At 43.2% G+C, this 16,045-nt stretch overlaps 1 protein-coding gene across 1 annotated transcript; it reads left to right on the forward strand.

Moving 5' to 3' along the window:
• The first annotated feature begins 6,376 nt into the window (after nucleotides 1-6,376).
• On the forward strand, nucleotides 6,377-14,307 carry ACP2 (acid phosphatase 2, lysosomal). Its single transcript, XM_056851210.1, has 11 exons — nucleotides 6,377-6,505; nucleotides 7,138-7,233; nucleotides 7,627-7,713; nucleotides 10,446-10,598; nucleotides 10,916-11,014; nucleotides 11,117-11,206; nucleotides 12,336-12,468; nucleotides 12,564-12,652; nucleotides 13,356-13,462; nucleotides 13,900-14,075; nucleotides 14,169-14,307. Exons 1-11 carry the CDS (start codon nucleotides 6,386-6,388, stop codon nucleotides 14,303-14,305), a joined length of 1,287 nt encoding a protein of 428 aa, XP_056707188.1. The 5' UTR covers nucleotides 6,377-6,385; the 3' UTR covers nucleotides 14,306-14,307.
• Nucleotides 14,308-16,045: the final 1,738 nt, after the last annotated feature.

Raw genomic sequence — 16,045 nt, forward strand, 5'->3', positions numbered from 1 at the left:
TATTTTAAAATAATTCTTTGGTATACATATTATTTTACCTTTTACTGTTGGCAAATTTTTCGAGACCCTCACATTCAGTTACGTGATCCCATATGGGGTCGCAACCCACAGTTTAAGAAGCTTTGGTCTAGTATATTCCTAAATAATTTGGATCTTATGTATACATGAGAGCCAGCATGGTGTAGTGGATAAGAGCGGTGGTTAGGAGCAGTGGACTCTGATCTGGAGAACCAGGTTTGATTCCCCACTCCTACACATGAGCCAGCTGGGTGACCTTGAGCGGAGGCTAATCTGGTGAACCGGGTTGGCTTCCCCACTCCTGCACATGAAGCCAGCTGGGTGACCTTGGGCTAGTCACACCCTCTCAGTCTCACCTACCTTACAGGGTCTGTTGTTGGGAGGGGAAGGAAAGGTGATAATAAAAAAGGTAAAGATCCCCTGTGCAAGCACTGGGTCATTCCTGACCCATGGGGTGACGTCGCATCCCAACGTTTACTAGGCAGACTTTGCTAACGGGGTGGTTTGCCAGTGCCTTCCACTTACCCCCAGCAAGCTGGGTACTCATTTTACCGACCTCGGAAGGATGGAAGGCTGAGTCAACCTTGAGCCGGCTACCTGAAACCAACTTCCGTTGGGATTGAACTCAGGTCATGAACAGAGCTTGGAGTGCAGTACTGCAGCTTACCACTCTGCACCACAGGGCTCTTAAGGTGATAGTAAGCCAGTATATAAAAGCCAACTCTTCGCTTCTATATATGATGAAGTGGGCTCTGGTTGCTGGAAGCATACACTGTAATAAATGTGTTAGTCGCCATGGTATATCACAAGACTCTTCAGACTGCAAAGGTCACCAGTGAGCTAGCCATCTCAGGCTGATTCACAAACTACCTAAGCAAGCTTGTTTACTGGTAAAGGCCCTTCGAGTTCTGTGATCCAAAGAACAATTCCCAAAATAAAATAGTAGTCTAGTGGCAACTTAAATACTAACCACATTTATTCCAGTATGAGCCTTCATGACACAGAGCTCGCTTCTTTAGATACAACAGAAATAAAGGCCTTTACCTCAGTTTATAGAAAATTACAGAAACAGAGGAGCAGAACAGAGGTCTGGTATAATAAAGCGGGAGATTCTCTATGTAGATACTTGACTCCTTTCTGGTATCATTAAGCAGGCTACAAATGGGTGAAGATCCAGAGCAAACATCTTGATTACATCCGAAATCTCAAGCTGTGTTTAAATTCCAGCTTAATCAAGATCTCATGGTGAGGTCTTTGCAAGTCACTTTTGGTCTCAGTTCATAGCAGCTCTCCATTTCAAAATGGGAGCAGGAGTGATTGTCCTGACAATATTATTGTGAGGACACAAGAGAGCAAGCTGTGGGCTTAAATCTGGTCTTGAGTAGGGTTAATGCATTAAGTGCCTGTAGAGAAACTACTTCTCTTCACCTAAGCTCCCATCTGCAGCCTGAGCATAGTGATATCAGCCTGCCTTTCAAGGTGCTTGTAAGAACTCCCAAGAGATGTATGGGAAGCAGTATGACTACTACTACCCTAAAAAATATACATTCCAGTTTTAAGAACTAACTGAATTGTAAATTCACTGAAATGAATTACTGAAATGACCAAACCATCAATGAATGCTCATAAGAGTAATCCTTGTGTGCTCTGGTTCATCTACCTCTGCCTGCCCCCCCCCATGTGGGGCAGCGGTGTGTGGGTGAGCAGGAGGGGCAGGGAAGCTGGAGCAGGGAAGCAGGGTTGCCAGCCTCCAGGTACCAGCTGGAGATCTCCCGCTATTACAACTGATCTCCAGCCGATAGAGACCAGTTCACGTGCAGAAAATGGCCGCTTTGGCCATTGGACTCTATGGCATTGAAGTCCCTCCCCAAACTCCACCCTCCTCAGTCTCTGCCCCCAAAACCTCCCACCAGTGGTGAAGAGGGACCTGGCAACCCTACAGTGAAGAGATAGAGTGGTAAAGAAGAGCCAGATACAGGAGAGGAAACGGAGGGGGGGATAAAAGTTTGTCTTCCCCATGAATCCTCTTGAATTCCCCTCTTGTATCTCATAACAGCGACAGCAATGCAATCCTCACAGGTTCAGACAGTCACCTCCTTTTTTAAACAAAGGGATTTGTGCTTTTGGCATGCACATCTAGTACATAAACCCATTTCATTTTATAACGGTGGTGGTATGTAGAGCCAGCAAACTGGCCAGAAATACAGGTACTCTGGGAGGGGGGATTTGATCAGAAACACAAGGGGGGATTCCCTAAATGAGGCCCTGAATAACCTCTTGGAATACAGAAGCAGCTCTGGGAGATGCCAGAGTCTTGCCTTCCAGCCAAGGGCCCCAAAGCAGGAATCTCCACCCCTCAGAGGCCTGCAGACAGGAAAAAGCCACTCTTGGCTTGTTTGAGCTTGTTTATTGTTGCCTTGGTTACATTCACAAGAACAGCACTCATCGGAACCTGTTTACATTTAATCAAAAATTTTCAAAATTAATACTGCTTCATTCAGACAAAAAAATGTGATAAAAGGAAACATGAGTAGACTGCATTCATTTAAAATGAATTTCGAAACATTTCTGTTCAAATGTAATAGGTGTGAAGAACAATTTTTGCTTTGCAAAACAAGTATGGCCCTCTCATTATTTTAGGGTGGGTTAACAAGAGCCAAGTTTGCAGGCTGCCTTAATTTGCATTAGACATTCCTCCCAGGGACATGCTTTTGTCACAAAACTGTCTGCATCATGCATCTCACAGTGAAGTAATGATGTCCAGGGAAATGTCCTGTTTAAAGCAAAAGTTGCGCTCCTGTATTTATTTAAATATTTATACTTCACCTTTCCTTGTGGCTCAAGGCAAATTACAAATTATAATTTTAAACATCACAATTTAAAAACCAACAAAATAAGGCCCTACCTAACCCCTCTCCCCGCAAAAGAGAAAGTCTGTAGAAAAAGTCAAAATACTTGAAGGACTGCCACTACCCTAATTTTCCAGACTGCCAGCTGAGATCTGCTTTTCAAGCCCTGCAGTCTGCACAGAGGCGAGGCTGGAGCAACCAAAAACATGGCCTTTTTTTGTAGCAACACCTCACATTTAGAGTGTCCACCATGAGGTTTGCCTGGGACCTATAGGCCAAAACATTTTTTTAAACCCAGGCTTTTAACAAAAGAGTTGTCAATTTGGCGGGGGGGGGGGGGGGCTGTTTTATGGTCTGCTTTTGGTCTAACTGTTTTATCAATATCATTTTAGGCTGCTCATTGTTTGTTTTATCTCCGGTCTTTTTAATAGCTTTGTCTTGTTTTGTTGTTTTAATTGCAACCGTCAAGCTGGTCTTTTGAGAAGTGGCAGATAGAGTTTCTAAATAAATAAAAATGCTGTTTTGTCAGATATACTGAATGATTTCTTCATTGGTGGCAGTTAATCAAGTTCAGCTGTGAACTTTTGCACACTATATTAATATGAACACTGCAAGCAAAGCTGTGGTATTTACTTCTAAGGAGAGATACAATGTTTAACTGACTTTGATTTTGATTACTTAGACTAATAAAATTAAAACTGTTTAACTGATTTTGATTTTGGTTACTTAGACTAATGAATTAAAAGCTTTTAGGTCAGTTAAAAGCTGTCTATAATTTATTTGGAAGCAGATTTTTAAATGTGTGTGTATATGCATGCAAACGCACACATGCTTATAAAAACAACTGGTCACAAGCACTATTGCAAAAAAAAGCCTATTCTTTCTTGCACAGAAGGGAATGCCTGTTCAACAGTCCCTTCTCTGAAATGAGTGTGCAACGTGAGAAGTTGTGAAAGGGTTAGGATTAGGTTTTGTGGTAGCAAAAATTTGGCCATCCAAGAACAAAAACCTGAAGGCTGAAAAATGAGTTTGGCTCCTAGAACCAAAGAAAATCTGTCAAGGGCTGGCATGGGTAGCTTTAAAGTGAAATTAGGAAATTCATGGAGAATAGATCCATCAATAGCTATTGGTCATGATAGCTAACTGGAGCCTCCATGTTCAGGGGTAGTATTCTAGTGACAGCTGTTGAAGGGAAGCAATAGCAAAAAGGATTTGACCTCTACATGTGGGCTTTCCAAGGTAACCAGAAGCTGGAGCAGATAGACGATGGGTCTGAACAAACAGGGGTCCCTTAAAAAGATGTTCAAGGTATGATAGAAAAGTCACAAGCCTATAGTTTGTAGTACTTTTAAATGGAGTATAGGAAAAATAATATGGATAGCCTGAGCTTGGTGGGAAAAGATTAAAAAGAGAGAGAGATACTGTGTTTTTTCAGTGGTAGAGAAGGAAAGATACTTTGCAGATGTTCAGAGGTACCCTTTACCTTTACCCTTTACTTTTATACCACAAAGCCCTTGCATTAAAAACTGGCTTGCAACTGTCCTAAATCAGACCTGTGATGTGATGGGCTGCCTTCCACTGTTCTTGTGATTTGCCCCCTCCCAACAGAAAATTTCTGGCTATGGGTCTGCTCATACCCCAAAAATCTTGTTGGTCTCTAAAGTGCTACTGGACTCGAATGTAGTTCATCAACCCTGAAGATTGTTGGGTGACCTCGGAGCAATCATTCACTTTTAGCCTAGCCTACTTTACAACCATCTAAGCTGTTCTGACCTTACAGAAAAGGCAGGTAAATGTTAAGTCCTGAGAGAGACAGAATTCCCATCTTTCAGTGATGGAAATTTATTTTACTTTTAGATAGCTATTTGTTCTGTTGTTGTTGTCAGCCAGCTATGGTATTTGAAGTGCCTTGCTATAAAACCAAAGGAACTTAAACAAATGAGTCCTAAGGACCCACCCATCTACAACTAAATACCAGCTAAATCATAAACAAATTTAGATTAAAACTTCACCATTTTCTGAAAGCAGCAAAAGTCATGCAATAAACCCAAGCAGCAGGAGTATCATTAAAATAATCTCTAAAATCCAGCAAATTTAATGGCATCTCAGCAGCATTAACAGCAGATAAGGCACAAAGGGGGAGAAAGAAATATACAACAGTCAAACAGTGATCAAGAAAATGCCGTGAGGAAACCTAGCGCCCAAACTCTAGAAGACTGGGCACCACGCGGATGGCTATAGAGAAAATTGCACACCTTGGGCGTCACATCCAAGAAGGCTCTGTCTCTGGTGGTTGAAACTGTTGCTTCAGTCATGGGAGAGCCACAGTATTATCCCTTTATGCTAGGGAAACCTGCATGTCCTAAGTGGGTAAAGAATGGCATCGCCACTGCCACCCGGGTTCCACCTCGCCTCTACTTATCCTTATATTGTCTGCCAACTCCCTGCTGTTTCTTCCAGTATCTCACACCCTCTCAATTTTGTCTGCCCTCATAGTCCCTGGACATCTCATTCAAATCCCTGGTCCCAGTTTCCACGGCCAACTGAAAAGAGGCAGTCGTGTTAGTCGGTTACAGCAAAATGAAAACAAAAGCTCTGCGCCACCTTAAAGACTAACAGTATTTATTTCAATATGACCTTTTGTGAGTCATTGCTCGCTTCCTTGGATATGAGTCCAGCAGCACCTTAAAGACTAACAAGAATATTTTCTGGTAGGGTATGAGCTTTCGTGAGCCACTGAAGAAGTGAGCTGTGGCTCACGAAAGCTCACACCCTACCAGAAAATATTCTTGTTAGTCTTTAAGGTGCTCCTGGACTCTTGCCCTTTCCTACTACTGCAGACAGACTAACACGGCGACCCACTGTGAATTGTTTCCTTGGATATGTGGAGGGAAATCATACTGGGAATTCTACTTAAGCGGACGTTTATAGGGGAGGGGTTGGGACTGGACAGAAATGCGATTTTAAAAAAAGAAAAAAAGGACAAGCTGAACCCTTCTTGCAACATAGCTCTCACAAACTCTTCCTGATCTTTCACCTTCCACGTTTCAGCCTGAGCTACATTTACTTTGTCCGGCTCAACAGCCGCTGCCCCTCCTTCCCTGGCAGCAGGCGCATATTGCACGGGGAGGGCTGGAAAAATCGCTTCTTCTCCCGTTTAATGGCACAGCAGAGTCTGCGCCGGCTCTAGGGCGCCTCCTACTGGAGCGTGAGCTCAACTCAGCTTCCAGAGCACGTCCTTGGCTGCAATCCTAAGAACGCTTCCCTGAGAGTAAACCCACTGAATAAAATTGGGGGTTTATTTCCAAGTAGACCTGTTTAGGATTGCTCTCCCTCTCCCTGTCATTCTGAGCTCACAAGGTTTAGGCGAATCGCTCCAGAACTAAGGGCAAAAAAAAAACCACCCAGCGGCTTCACTTGCCGGTACTGCGCATGCTCCGCCGGCTGGAGCATGCTCACAATAACCGAGGAGGCGCGGATGTCGACCGGGGAACATCGCTGTTAACTGGGAGAAAGCCATGGAGGATAGAAGGAAGCGTCGGGGATGCGCAGCTGTTCCTGCCCCGTTGCTGCTGGGGCTTGTCGTCGGACTGGCCTCGCCCCTTGCCCAGGGTCGGGATCTCCGCTTTGTGACCTTGGTGAGGAGACCACCTATTAGGGGCAAAACGTTAGGGGCTGCGGTGCAGAGTGGGGCCAAGATGTGGGGGAGGGGGTCACGTGACGCTCGCGGAGCCGAAGATTAAAAAAAAAAAATTGCAACCAATCGTGAAATACCCTGAAATAAGGAATTTCTGTCTAGGTGGAAAGCGGCTGCCTTTTGCATTTGCCTTGTAGTTTGAGTTTACAGCTGACAAAAAAAAATCCCACTTTGGTTGTTTGTTTTCAGCAGCTATCAGGAAATAAGCGCTTTAAAATCAAGGCTAAGGGCAACCATAACTTTTTGTGTTAAGAAACTATTATATATTGCTATTTTTAAAAAATCCTGATTGTTAGGATGACAAGAAATTCCAAAAGAAGTAAAAATAATCATTTCTTCTTTGCCTCATGTTTAAGGAGACCGTATATTGTTTACAGACATCACTAAGTGTGCTTTACTGTGCATCACACCTGCTGCCAGAGTTTGACAGTGTTTTCTCCTTGCCTTTGGGCTAGCAGAGTCAAAGTAAGGCCAGCGATCTCTGGGACAAAGCAGTTCAGACGCGGAAAAATGAATGTAGAAAAGGCCATGGAATCTTTGTGACTTTACACTATTGTTATTTTTTTTTTTCAGTTATATCGTCATGGAGATCGTTCCCCAGTAAAGGCATACCCCCAAGATCCCTATCAGGAAAATGCCTGGCCACAGGGGTTTGGGCAGCTTTCTCAGGTGGGTATCCCTACAAGAAGCATATTCTGTTCTGAAACAGGAAAACGCAGGGTGCAGGGCAAAATGAATTTTGGTAGTATATTCTCTATTGGGTGCCAGTTTGAAAATTCACGTCTTATTTTTTATCACTGTGCTTTTTAGCTCTTTTTTGCTACTTCCTTTTTTTCCTTTTTTTTTCCTTTTTTTTTTGATTCCTACTATCTCAGAAAGAAGTAGACAGTAGGCTGTTGGGGAGGACAACTTCATCTGCTTCAGGAAAGATTTTTGTTCACATTTCCTGAATCAACAATATTCAAGCTGCAACTGTTGGCCTTGCTTTCAACTCTGCGCTGTTTTGGCAAGGTTGCAATAGACTCTGCTTTGTTGTTAATTTGTTATTGTTAATGTGCATAGGAAGGGATGCGGCAACACTGGGACTTGGGCCAAGCCCTGCGAAGGCGCTATGATGGATTCCTGAATGCCTCGTACAATAGGCAGGAGGTCAGTGCGCCATCCCTGTTTACTAATCCTATCAGCACAGCTTCCTTCCTCTCTCCACCTCTATTTTCAATGGGTAATTATTAATCAATGAGATCTGCAAACTGTGATGTTTACTGGATCATATCATTTTGTCTGCAAAGAGGGAACACACGTTTGGGCTTGTCTCTGTTCTTCTAAAGGTAGAACTATAATTGGAGGTACTCAGGTGAGACGACTTGTAGTTTTCCACTGCCCCTTTTCTCAGTGATGAAAGTAGACATTGGAAGTCACAATCAGTTACTTGGACTCAGCAAAAGATAACAGTAATAGCACATTATGCTTTTCAGCCGCTGTGTCACGTTTTAGCTACATAACAGAGACAGTGTGGCCATGTGATCATAAACCAGACCGACTGGATTTTTTTTAGCCCTCTGGATGTTTTTCTGTAGCTTGATGACAAAACTAGTCAGCAGAAAAGAGGAAACTCATACACACTTTAAGGGAAATGATATGGTGAAAATGAACAATGGTCCTACATCTTCCCTTCTTTTTAGGGGGGATGACCACTCTCGTCAGCAACTTCTTGTGGCTTTTAAAAAAACTTCTGCAACCACTATAGGCTAAATGGCAGATCATGCTCTTTAGGAAATATAATAGCTCTTGTGTCCAGAGTAGAGTAACCTGTTAGAGCCTATCGTACCTTTGTAAGAAAAGTAAGCTTTTTAGTTCTCTTCCTCTGCTGGTTTCTGAACCAAGGGCTATGACATGACAGCAAAAACCAGCTTTGTATTTTCCCTGTGGGTTAGCCATGTATTGTCTATTATTTCTGATGGGAATTTGCATGTTAGAAGACATCGCTTCAAGAACCAGAGTTGGCAGACTAACCCTTTTACTGCATGTTTGCAGAGACTGCAAATGATCTTCAGATCTTGTAGGAAACAGAGTCTAGTCATAGAACTTTGTGGCAGTTCTTGACGGAGCAATAAGACAGATCCCTGAATGCTAGAATCGGCATGAAAGCCAACCAAGCTACATTTCTTCTCTGACACTTTGATGGACTAGTCAAGTGCAGACTAATTCCGTCTGGGCACCCTCTCGGCCAGCTTAGATGCTGTGTGTACCCTTTACATATTGCTAAAAAGAGGGGGAAATTCTCAGCTGGCAAATTTAGTCATCTGCTTTAAAGATGCTGCCTTAGTTGCCAATAGTAACAACTCTGGGAGGGCGGGGGGGACACTTGCAGATTTTTTTTATTCTGCCTGGTAATATGTGCTTACAATATTTCTGTACAGGCATTTATTTTATGAGCTGGATGGGTTGATATGTGTGGTTGTGGTAAGTTAAACGCTGGCTCTTGGATAGAGGGGCTTGGCTGTACAGCCTTTTGGTTTCTTTCTAAGCAAGACGCCAGTCCCTTCCACCTCCTTAATGTGAATTTCACCTCCATCCTCTCTGGATTGCCATTTGGGTTTCAAGAAACGATGGCTTTGTGGGCAAGGACCAGACTTTTCTTATGGCTTCTGGCTCGTCTGAAAGCACCCTGTGTCTCACCCATTTTCAGTCCTTCCCGCTCTGATCTTGACAGTAACCCTGTCCCAGCCAGCCATCAGCCTCTGTCAGTCCTGGGCTCATTGCCTACTCCTGTTTCTTATCTGCAGATAACCTAACATGCCATCTTTTTAAAAGGCAAATTAAAAAGCCAATATGCTGGGAGCTCCCCCTGCACCAAATTAATTGAAATCAGTTGAGAGAGCAACACTGTTTGCAAACTAAAGGTTAACATTCTCAAATGCTTTGTGGACTAATGTCAAGAGCTCTGTTAAATTAAGGAATGTCAATTTCCCCAAGGTGTGATCATTTCTACCTTGTAGGTTTACATGCCCCTTCTTTTATAAGTTCCAGACAGTGACTTAAAGAAGGCTTAAGACTCTCTGGTTAGAATTCAAGCTGTTTAGTTGCATGAATTTTTTTTATTTAAAATCCAGGAAGTTGCTTTCTTCATTTTTCTAGACAATTTTGGTGTTATCAAAAAGAGTTATTTGCTATTGACCTTTCTGGCAGCAGAGATATTTAAGAAATCTCATTCTGAAGGCTGATGCATGATAGCGTAGGACTTACTAAAGGGTTCAAACGCATCAGTTGGCATATCTGATCTCCACAGTTCATGTATGCAGGGTAATTCCAGTCTATACAACGGGCAGATCATTGCGGGACTAGTACGAACTGTCTAGACTGCACAGCTGGCTTCCTGTAATGAATCTGGGATATCTTTGGGTGAAAGTTAACTTCATTTTCCTGAAATACTTTGTGTTTTCCTGGCTTGTTACATTAAAACTCACTCCAAGACTGTTAATGGAAGTAGCTGCCGTTTGCCCATACTCTTGAAGAGAGTGACAGACATTTGTCATAACTCATGGCTAAAACTAGTAACTACAGTGCCATCATTTTGGCTTACCTAACCACATGCATATCCTTCCACTTCATGTGCTGCCCCCCGTTAAGTTTCCTTCCACATCCCCATTCCTTTCAGTAGCTCTTGAGAACGAATATCCCTAGTGATACAACTCCAAACTGCATTTCACCTTGACTCTTATTCATGAAGTTTGTGGGTTGCTCTGTTACTCAGTTTGTTTTTTCAGAGTACCTATAAGCCAATTCAAAAAGGCCTTTCTATTCACATATCAGAACAAAACTGTGAACATTAGTGGTGCTAATGAAATGTGCTCTCTGTGATTGATTCTACGCTCTGGCAGATCTTCATCCGCAGCACAGATTTTGATCGGACCCTGATGAGCGCTGAGGCCAATCTGGCAGGACTGTACCCCCCAGAAGGGCAACAGGTGTTCAATCCCAACGTTTCTTGGCAGCCCATCCCCGTCCATACAGTACCTGGCTCTGTGGAGCGGGTGAGTAACTTGCAGAGATAACTGCTGGTAGAATAACTCTAGTGTGATGCTTGCATCAGAAAACCTCCCTCTTTAATGCTACTTTAATCCTTCTTGAACTCTGCCATTCCACTGTTCTTCCTGCTTTGTTTTGGCACGAGAGGTAGTTCCTAGAGCCTTGCTTCACCTGCCCGGTGGAAATCTCCTCACTTAGGAAGAGCGGTCAGTTTCCTTAGGGCAAACGAACCCATCAACAAGTCCATTCCACTTAGCATAATCTCACTCATAAGCAGGGATCTGTGGTTGAATGAGCTAACATACATTTTGTTTCTATCCAGCTCCTGAAGTTTCCTTTAACCCCCTGTCCCCGTTATGAACAGTTGCAAAATGAAACCCGGCGTACAGCAGAGTACATGAATAAAACAGCTCAGAATATGGTAAGTTATAAATTGTGAAGCTTGGTATCTGAGATGGCTACAGCTGTATACAGTCCTTGGGGTCATAGAGAGAGAAATGGACTCTATTGCATTCCCCTACAGGAATTCCTGAAGATGGTGGCACACGAGACAGGAATCCAGGACGTTTCCCTTGAGTCTGTATGGAGTGTGTATGACACACTATTCTGTGAAGTGAGTTGCCTTTCTTCCCTTTATTAGTCATTTGGTTTCTAAACTGAAAATTTTACTGAAGAAGCTAGCTGAAGTTGCTTGAAACTTTGCTCCCCACCCCGCATTTGAATATTATGGGTCTAACCTCAAGCACTTTCCAGCATTAGTAGAGAGCACCTTGCAGGAAAGGGAAGTGTAAAACTAAGGAAGTTCCTCCTGACTTCCTACCAGCTGACCAAAGAAAGAAATCTTGCTAAGTGAGACTAATTTTTTTTGTTGTTGCTGCTGCTGAGGCAGCAGATCTATGCTGTTAGCCCAAAAGCAGTAACTTAAAGCTCTGAGTTTCTGGGCCTCAGAACTGTAAATAAACTAACAAGATGTTTAGTTTTCCAAAACTACTAAAGACTAACTGAACCATATTCAGGAGTGGTCTTCATTGTAGCCTAATGGGAAAAGTGCTGTGAAAACTGTAATAGACAGAGCAGATTTAAGAGTTTTATTGTAACATTTTAATTTTTTTCCACTGAACAGGAACAGTCACTGTCATAATAAATTACAACTTGTATCATGTAATTTATTACATCATAAATTGCAACTTGTCCAAACATCTAGGTGTGCCAAGCTAGGGAGCAGATGCAAGTCCTAGAGTTGCAGTTTTCATTATAACTGATGTAGAGGTACAATCAAGACCACCACATCACTGTAAGAAGTCATCAGAAAAAATGCAGTTATAAGCAGATCTACGTCCTTCTAAATCTGTTGAAGTTAATTGACTTAGAAGGGTGTATCTCCATAGAGTTGCACTGCAGTTTACGTACTCTTGATAACAAAATTGGGGCTTGCAGAACCTGGAATGAGGCTTGATAGGTGCCATTATTGGATTTACTCACTATTAAAGTTTGTTCTTTCCCTTTAGCATTCCAAAGATTTGAAAGCAGATTGTTCTCTATTTTCATATCGGATCACAGTGATTGGGTTAATATCATACCATCATATAAATGCATGGGGACGTGAACTCAAGCTGAAAGGGATTCACTCCAGCAACATAAGCCCATGGCAGATTTTTGACCAGATGGCATAATTCAAGGGTGTATGCATCATCCTTTGCCCAAACTGTATTTAAGTGAGCTTTCCCTTGTATATTTCCCAGAAAACACACCAATTGCCACTTCCATCATGGGTGACTCCTAAGGTATTGACTCAGCTGCAAGAGCTGAAAGATTTCAGCTTTCAGTTCCTTTTTGGGATCTACAGACAGGTGGAGAAAGCTCGTCTGCAGGGTGGTAAGTGATGGGGCAAGGGCAGCATCTTGGGGAAGAGACTTTACACTGGCCTATCAAGAAGTAAAATATGAATAGTCTTGTTTTTTTCCCCTCAGGGGTCCTTCTGTCTCAAATAAGGAAAAACCTTAATCTAGCTGCCAACACCTCTGCACACCAACACCTTAAAATGCTTGTGTACTCATGTGTAAGTCTGCACATTGAATGTGCTTCTCTTCTCCTCCCCTCCCCTGCCTTATCTCTGTACATCACCCCCGCCCCAAAGTCAATCCAGCCTTGGTAAACAAGACCTAGCCACGTCATCTAACAGTTTTTCCTGTACTGTGGAAGAAGAAAAATATATGTCAGCACTTCCACCCTTTAGGTTTTAAGATCCAAAACAGTGTTCTTCCCTATGGTCTTTGTGCAGGTACGTGCATGATTCTGCCGCTGTGTTTATAGGAGTTCTGTGATGCACTCTCAAACACTACCATTGTTACTACATGGAGATAGATCACGATGGGTAGCCATGTTAGTCTGTCACTAGCAGTAGAAAAGAGCACGAGTCCAGTAGCACCTTAAAGACTAACAAAGTTTCTGGCAGGGTATGAGGTTTCGTGAGCCGCAGCTCACTTCCTCAGGTCTGCAATTTTGTTAGTCTTTAAGGTGCTACTGGACTCTTGCGCTTTTCTGATTGTTACTTCATGTTATCTTTCTGTCAGTTCCCCATATGCTCCTCCCCACTTACTTTCCATTTTTATTTGTGAAATAGGGTGCCCACTGTGGTTGAGGGGATCCCTTATTCTTTTTTTATCATCTCTTCTGCCCCTACCACCTTCTGAAGTGTGGTTCTACATTTCCTATTTGCTGTACCAAAGGGGGACTCATGCTTTCTTTTTCTTCCTCCTCAGCACGACACCACTCTTGGGGCCCTGCAGATGGCTCTGAATGTTTACAATGGGAGGCAAGCACCTTATGCTTCATGTCATATGTTTGAGCTGTACGAAGAGGATGATGGGTGAGGGTCTCAGTAACTGTATCACAAGAACTTACCTTCTTAAGTACTCAGTTGACAGCAGTTCATCTCACCTTGCTGAACCTTAACTTTCCTCCGTGTGTTCATGGAAAGAGAAATGAAGTAAAAAGGCTACAAATCCCGAGATGAAAATAGCGTGCTTTGTCTCTCCAGTGCTGAGTGGTGATCAGAAACCTCAACAATATTCTGTAGCCTATAGTTGACACCCTCTGGTCTGATAAGCATGTAAACATTAGCTTTACCTGTGCAAGAAATAACTTCTACTCAAGGGCAGACACATGCAAATGTGGTATGAAACAGTCTGCTAATTTGAACTACAAGGGTAGAAGGGGGTTGGAGTGATGGTTCAGGGCTTGTTTTGAAAACAGAACACAGTTGATTATCAACAGCACTGACTCCTCTCAAATTCTTGTTCCTAGCAACTTTTCTGTGGAAATGTACTTTAGGAATGAAAGTGGGCACGATCCTTATCCGTTACGGCTACCCAACTGTGAACAGCGTTGCCCACTGCTGAAATTCCTGCAACTCACAGAACCAGTTATTACACAAGACTGGGAACAGGAGTGTCAGATAGCAAGCACTATGTACGATACAGGTGAGCGGAGGTACTTTGACCAAACAACCCAGAAAGGAACTTGTGTGTTTTGGCTGTCCTACTCAAAGGGCTTATTCATTTCTCTCTTTCCAGAACTTATTGTGGGTTTGGCTGTCTGTGGATCCATCCTCTTCCTGCTTACTGTTCTGCTCCTGACAGTACTCTTCCGTATGAGGTCACAGCCGCCTGGCTACCAGCATGTTTCCAACGAAGGAGAGGAACAACCTTGACGACTGCTCTGGCCCCTCCCGATCAGCAGGAAGGAACACTGCAGCAGACCCCAGGGACAAGACTGTGACTGAACATTTTGTTCCTTTGCCTTGAGAGCTGCTTCCAAGCCCAAAGCCCCAGACTGGATGTCAGAGCTTTTATGATGATCAAAATCAGTCTACCTGTCATTTGGATAATGCCTTTAAGTACTAGGTGTGGAATACCGGCGTGACTTGAGGTTGCCGTTTGCTAATGTGCAACTAGTTTCATCAAGGATATAGACTTGCTGCCTGAGAAGCCAGTATGTTGCCCGGAGCACTGGGCAAAAAGGTCTGTGACTGAATATAGCTTTCAGCTGGAATCTGCTGCTCTTCAGAAGACTTTGTTCACTCTACTAGTTGCCATGTGCACCTCTCTCCCTAACTGTGGGGAAAGGGCCTGAAGCCAAACCAACAATAACTGGCTTCTCCAGCCCAGTCAGTAGCTAAGAAGCAGACTGCTGCCTCCCCCGTAAATGAAGTAATTGGTTTGAGCACTTTGCTCTGAGGAATTTGATCCCGTACAGGGAGAAGGTTGGGCCCGAACCGAAAGTTCCCCTCCTTACCACCTACAGGAAATAAATAGGTTTCTCAGATATACTGTCTTATTTGCAAAGAATGTACTAACCAGCTACATTTATTGAGTAAGACTGGAACACAGGATACTTCCTGTCTCTGCTGGCACTGCCTTTCAGCCTGATTATCAATTTTAAAAAGCAGTGCAGATCTCAGCTATACGTAGGTTATGCTATGGGACCAAGGTACTTACTGCAGTTGTGGCCCAGCTGGAGCTGGAGGCGTTTCAGAGCCGTTATCTGTCACCTATGTTGCACCATGCAAATATCCTGGAGCAGCACACACTAAAAAGAACTCTGCTTCTTTAAAAACCAAACTCAACTGTCAAGCTTTTAGTTCTTGTGGTTACAGAGAGAAAACATTCACACACAGGGCTGTGTCTAATTAAACCAGAATTGCAGTGATAAATCTGCCACCTCTCAGGGTGCTTATAGAGCTTCTCCCTGACAACCCTAACTCCCATGACAGGTTAGCTAGAGGTTTACCATAAAGCTAAAATCTAGTAGCAGAATTATCTATCTCAAGTGGCATACCCACAGTCCTCACTGGTACCATTAAAGGCCAATACCATAGTGTGATCCTGCGTCCTGTACAGCAATTCTTTACGGATGAGGCACCCAGTGACTACAGACATTTGTGTCCCCTATCTACTTATCAAAAGACTACCGACCACACACTACATTTCTGCCAGAAAGTGAGGATGCTCCGCTTGTGGCCGTGCCAATCTACGTCTTTCCCCCTTGCTGTTCACCAGACAGTGTCATGTAGCTCCTGCAGGATAGGATATAGGCACAGAGCGAAACGATGCCCAAGAGGATAGCTGTAAGAAAAAGATGAGTTACTAATATTATTTCTTTGAAGCTATGTAGCAAATCAGGGGGGTACTTGTTAAAGGTGTGCATTTTGAGTACATGGGCGAAAGCGGTGTCTATGATTTAAGCTTTGTGTCTCTGAATGATGTTTCTGTAATTCACTTTGGTCTCTTTCTCTTTTTCATTACAAAAAAAAGTAGAACTGGACGTTTGCTCTTTCCTCTGCACCACAAGGTGGGGTACACAATCTATTGACCAATAGTCTTTGCAAAGTTGAGAATAATGAGGATCCTGATGAGAGGAGTGCTTTTTAAAAAATCAAACTAAAATTTTA

Source organism: Euleptes europaea, chromosome 6 (assembly GCF_029931775.1).
Source record: "Euleptes europaea isolate rEulEur1 chromosome 6, rEulEur1.hap1, whole genome shotgun sequence".
Classification (NCBI taxonomy): Eukaryota; Metazoa; Chordata; class Lepidosauria; order Squamata; family Sphaerodactylidae; genus Euleptes; species Euleptes europaea.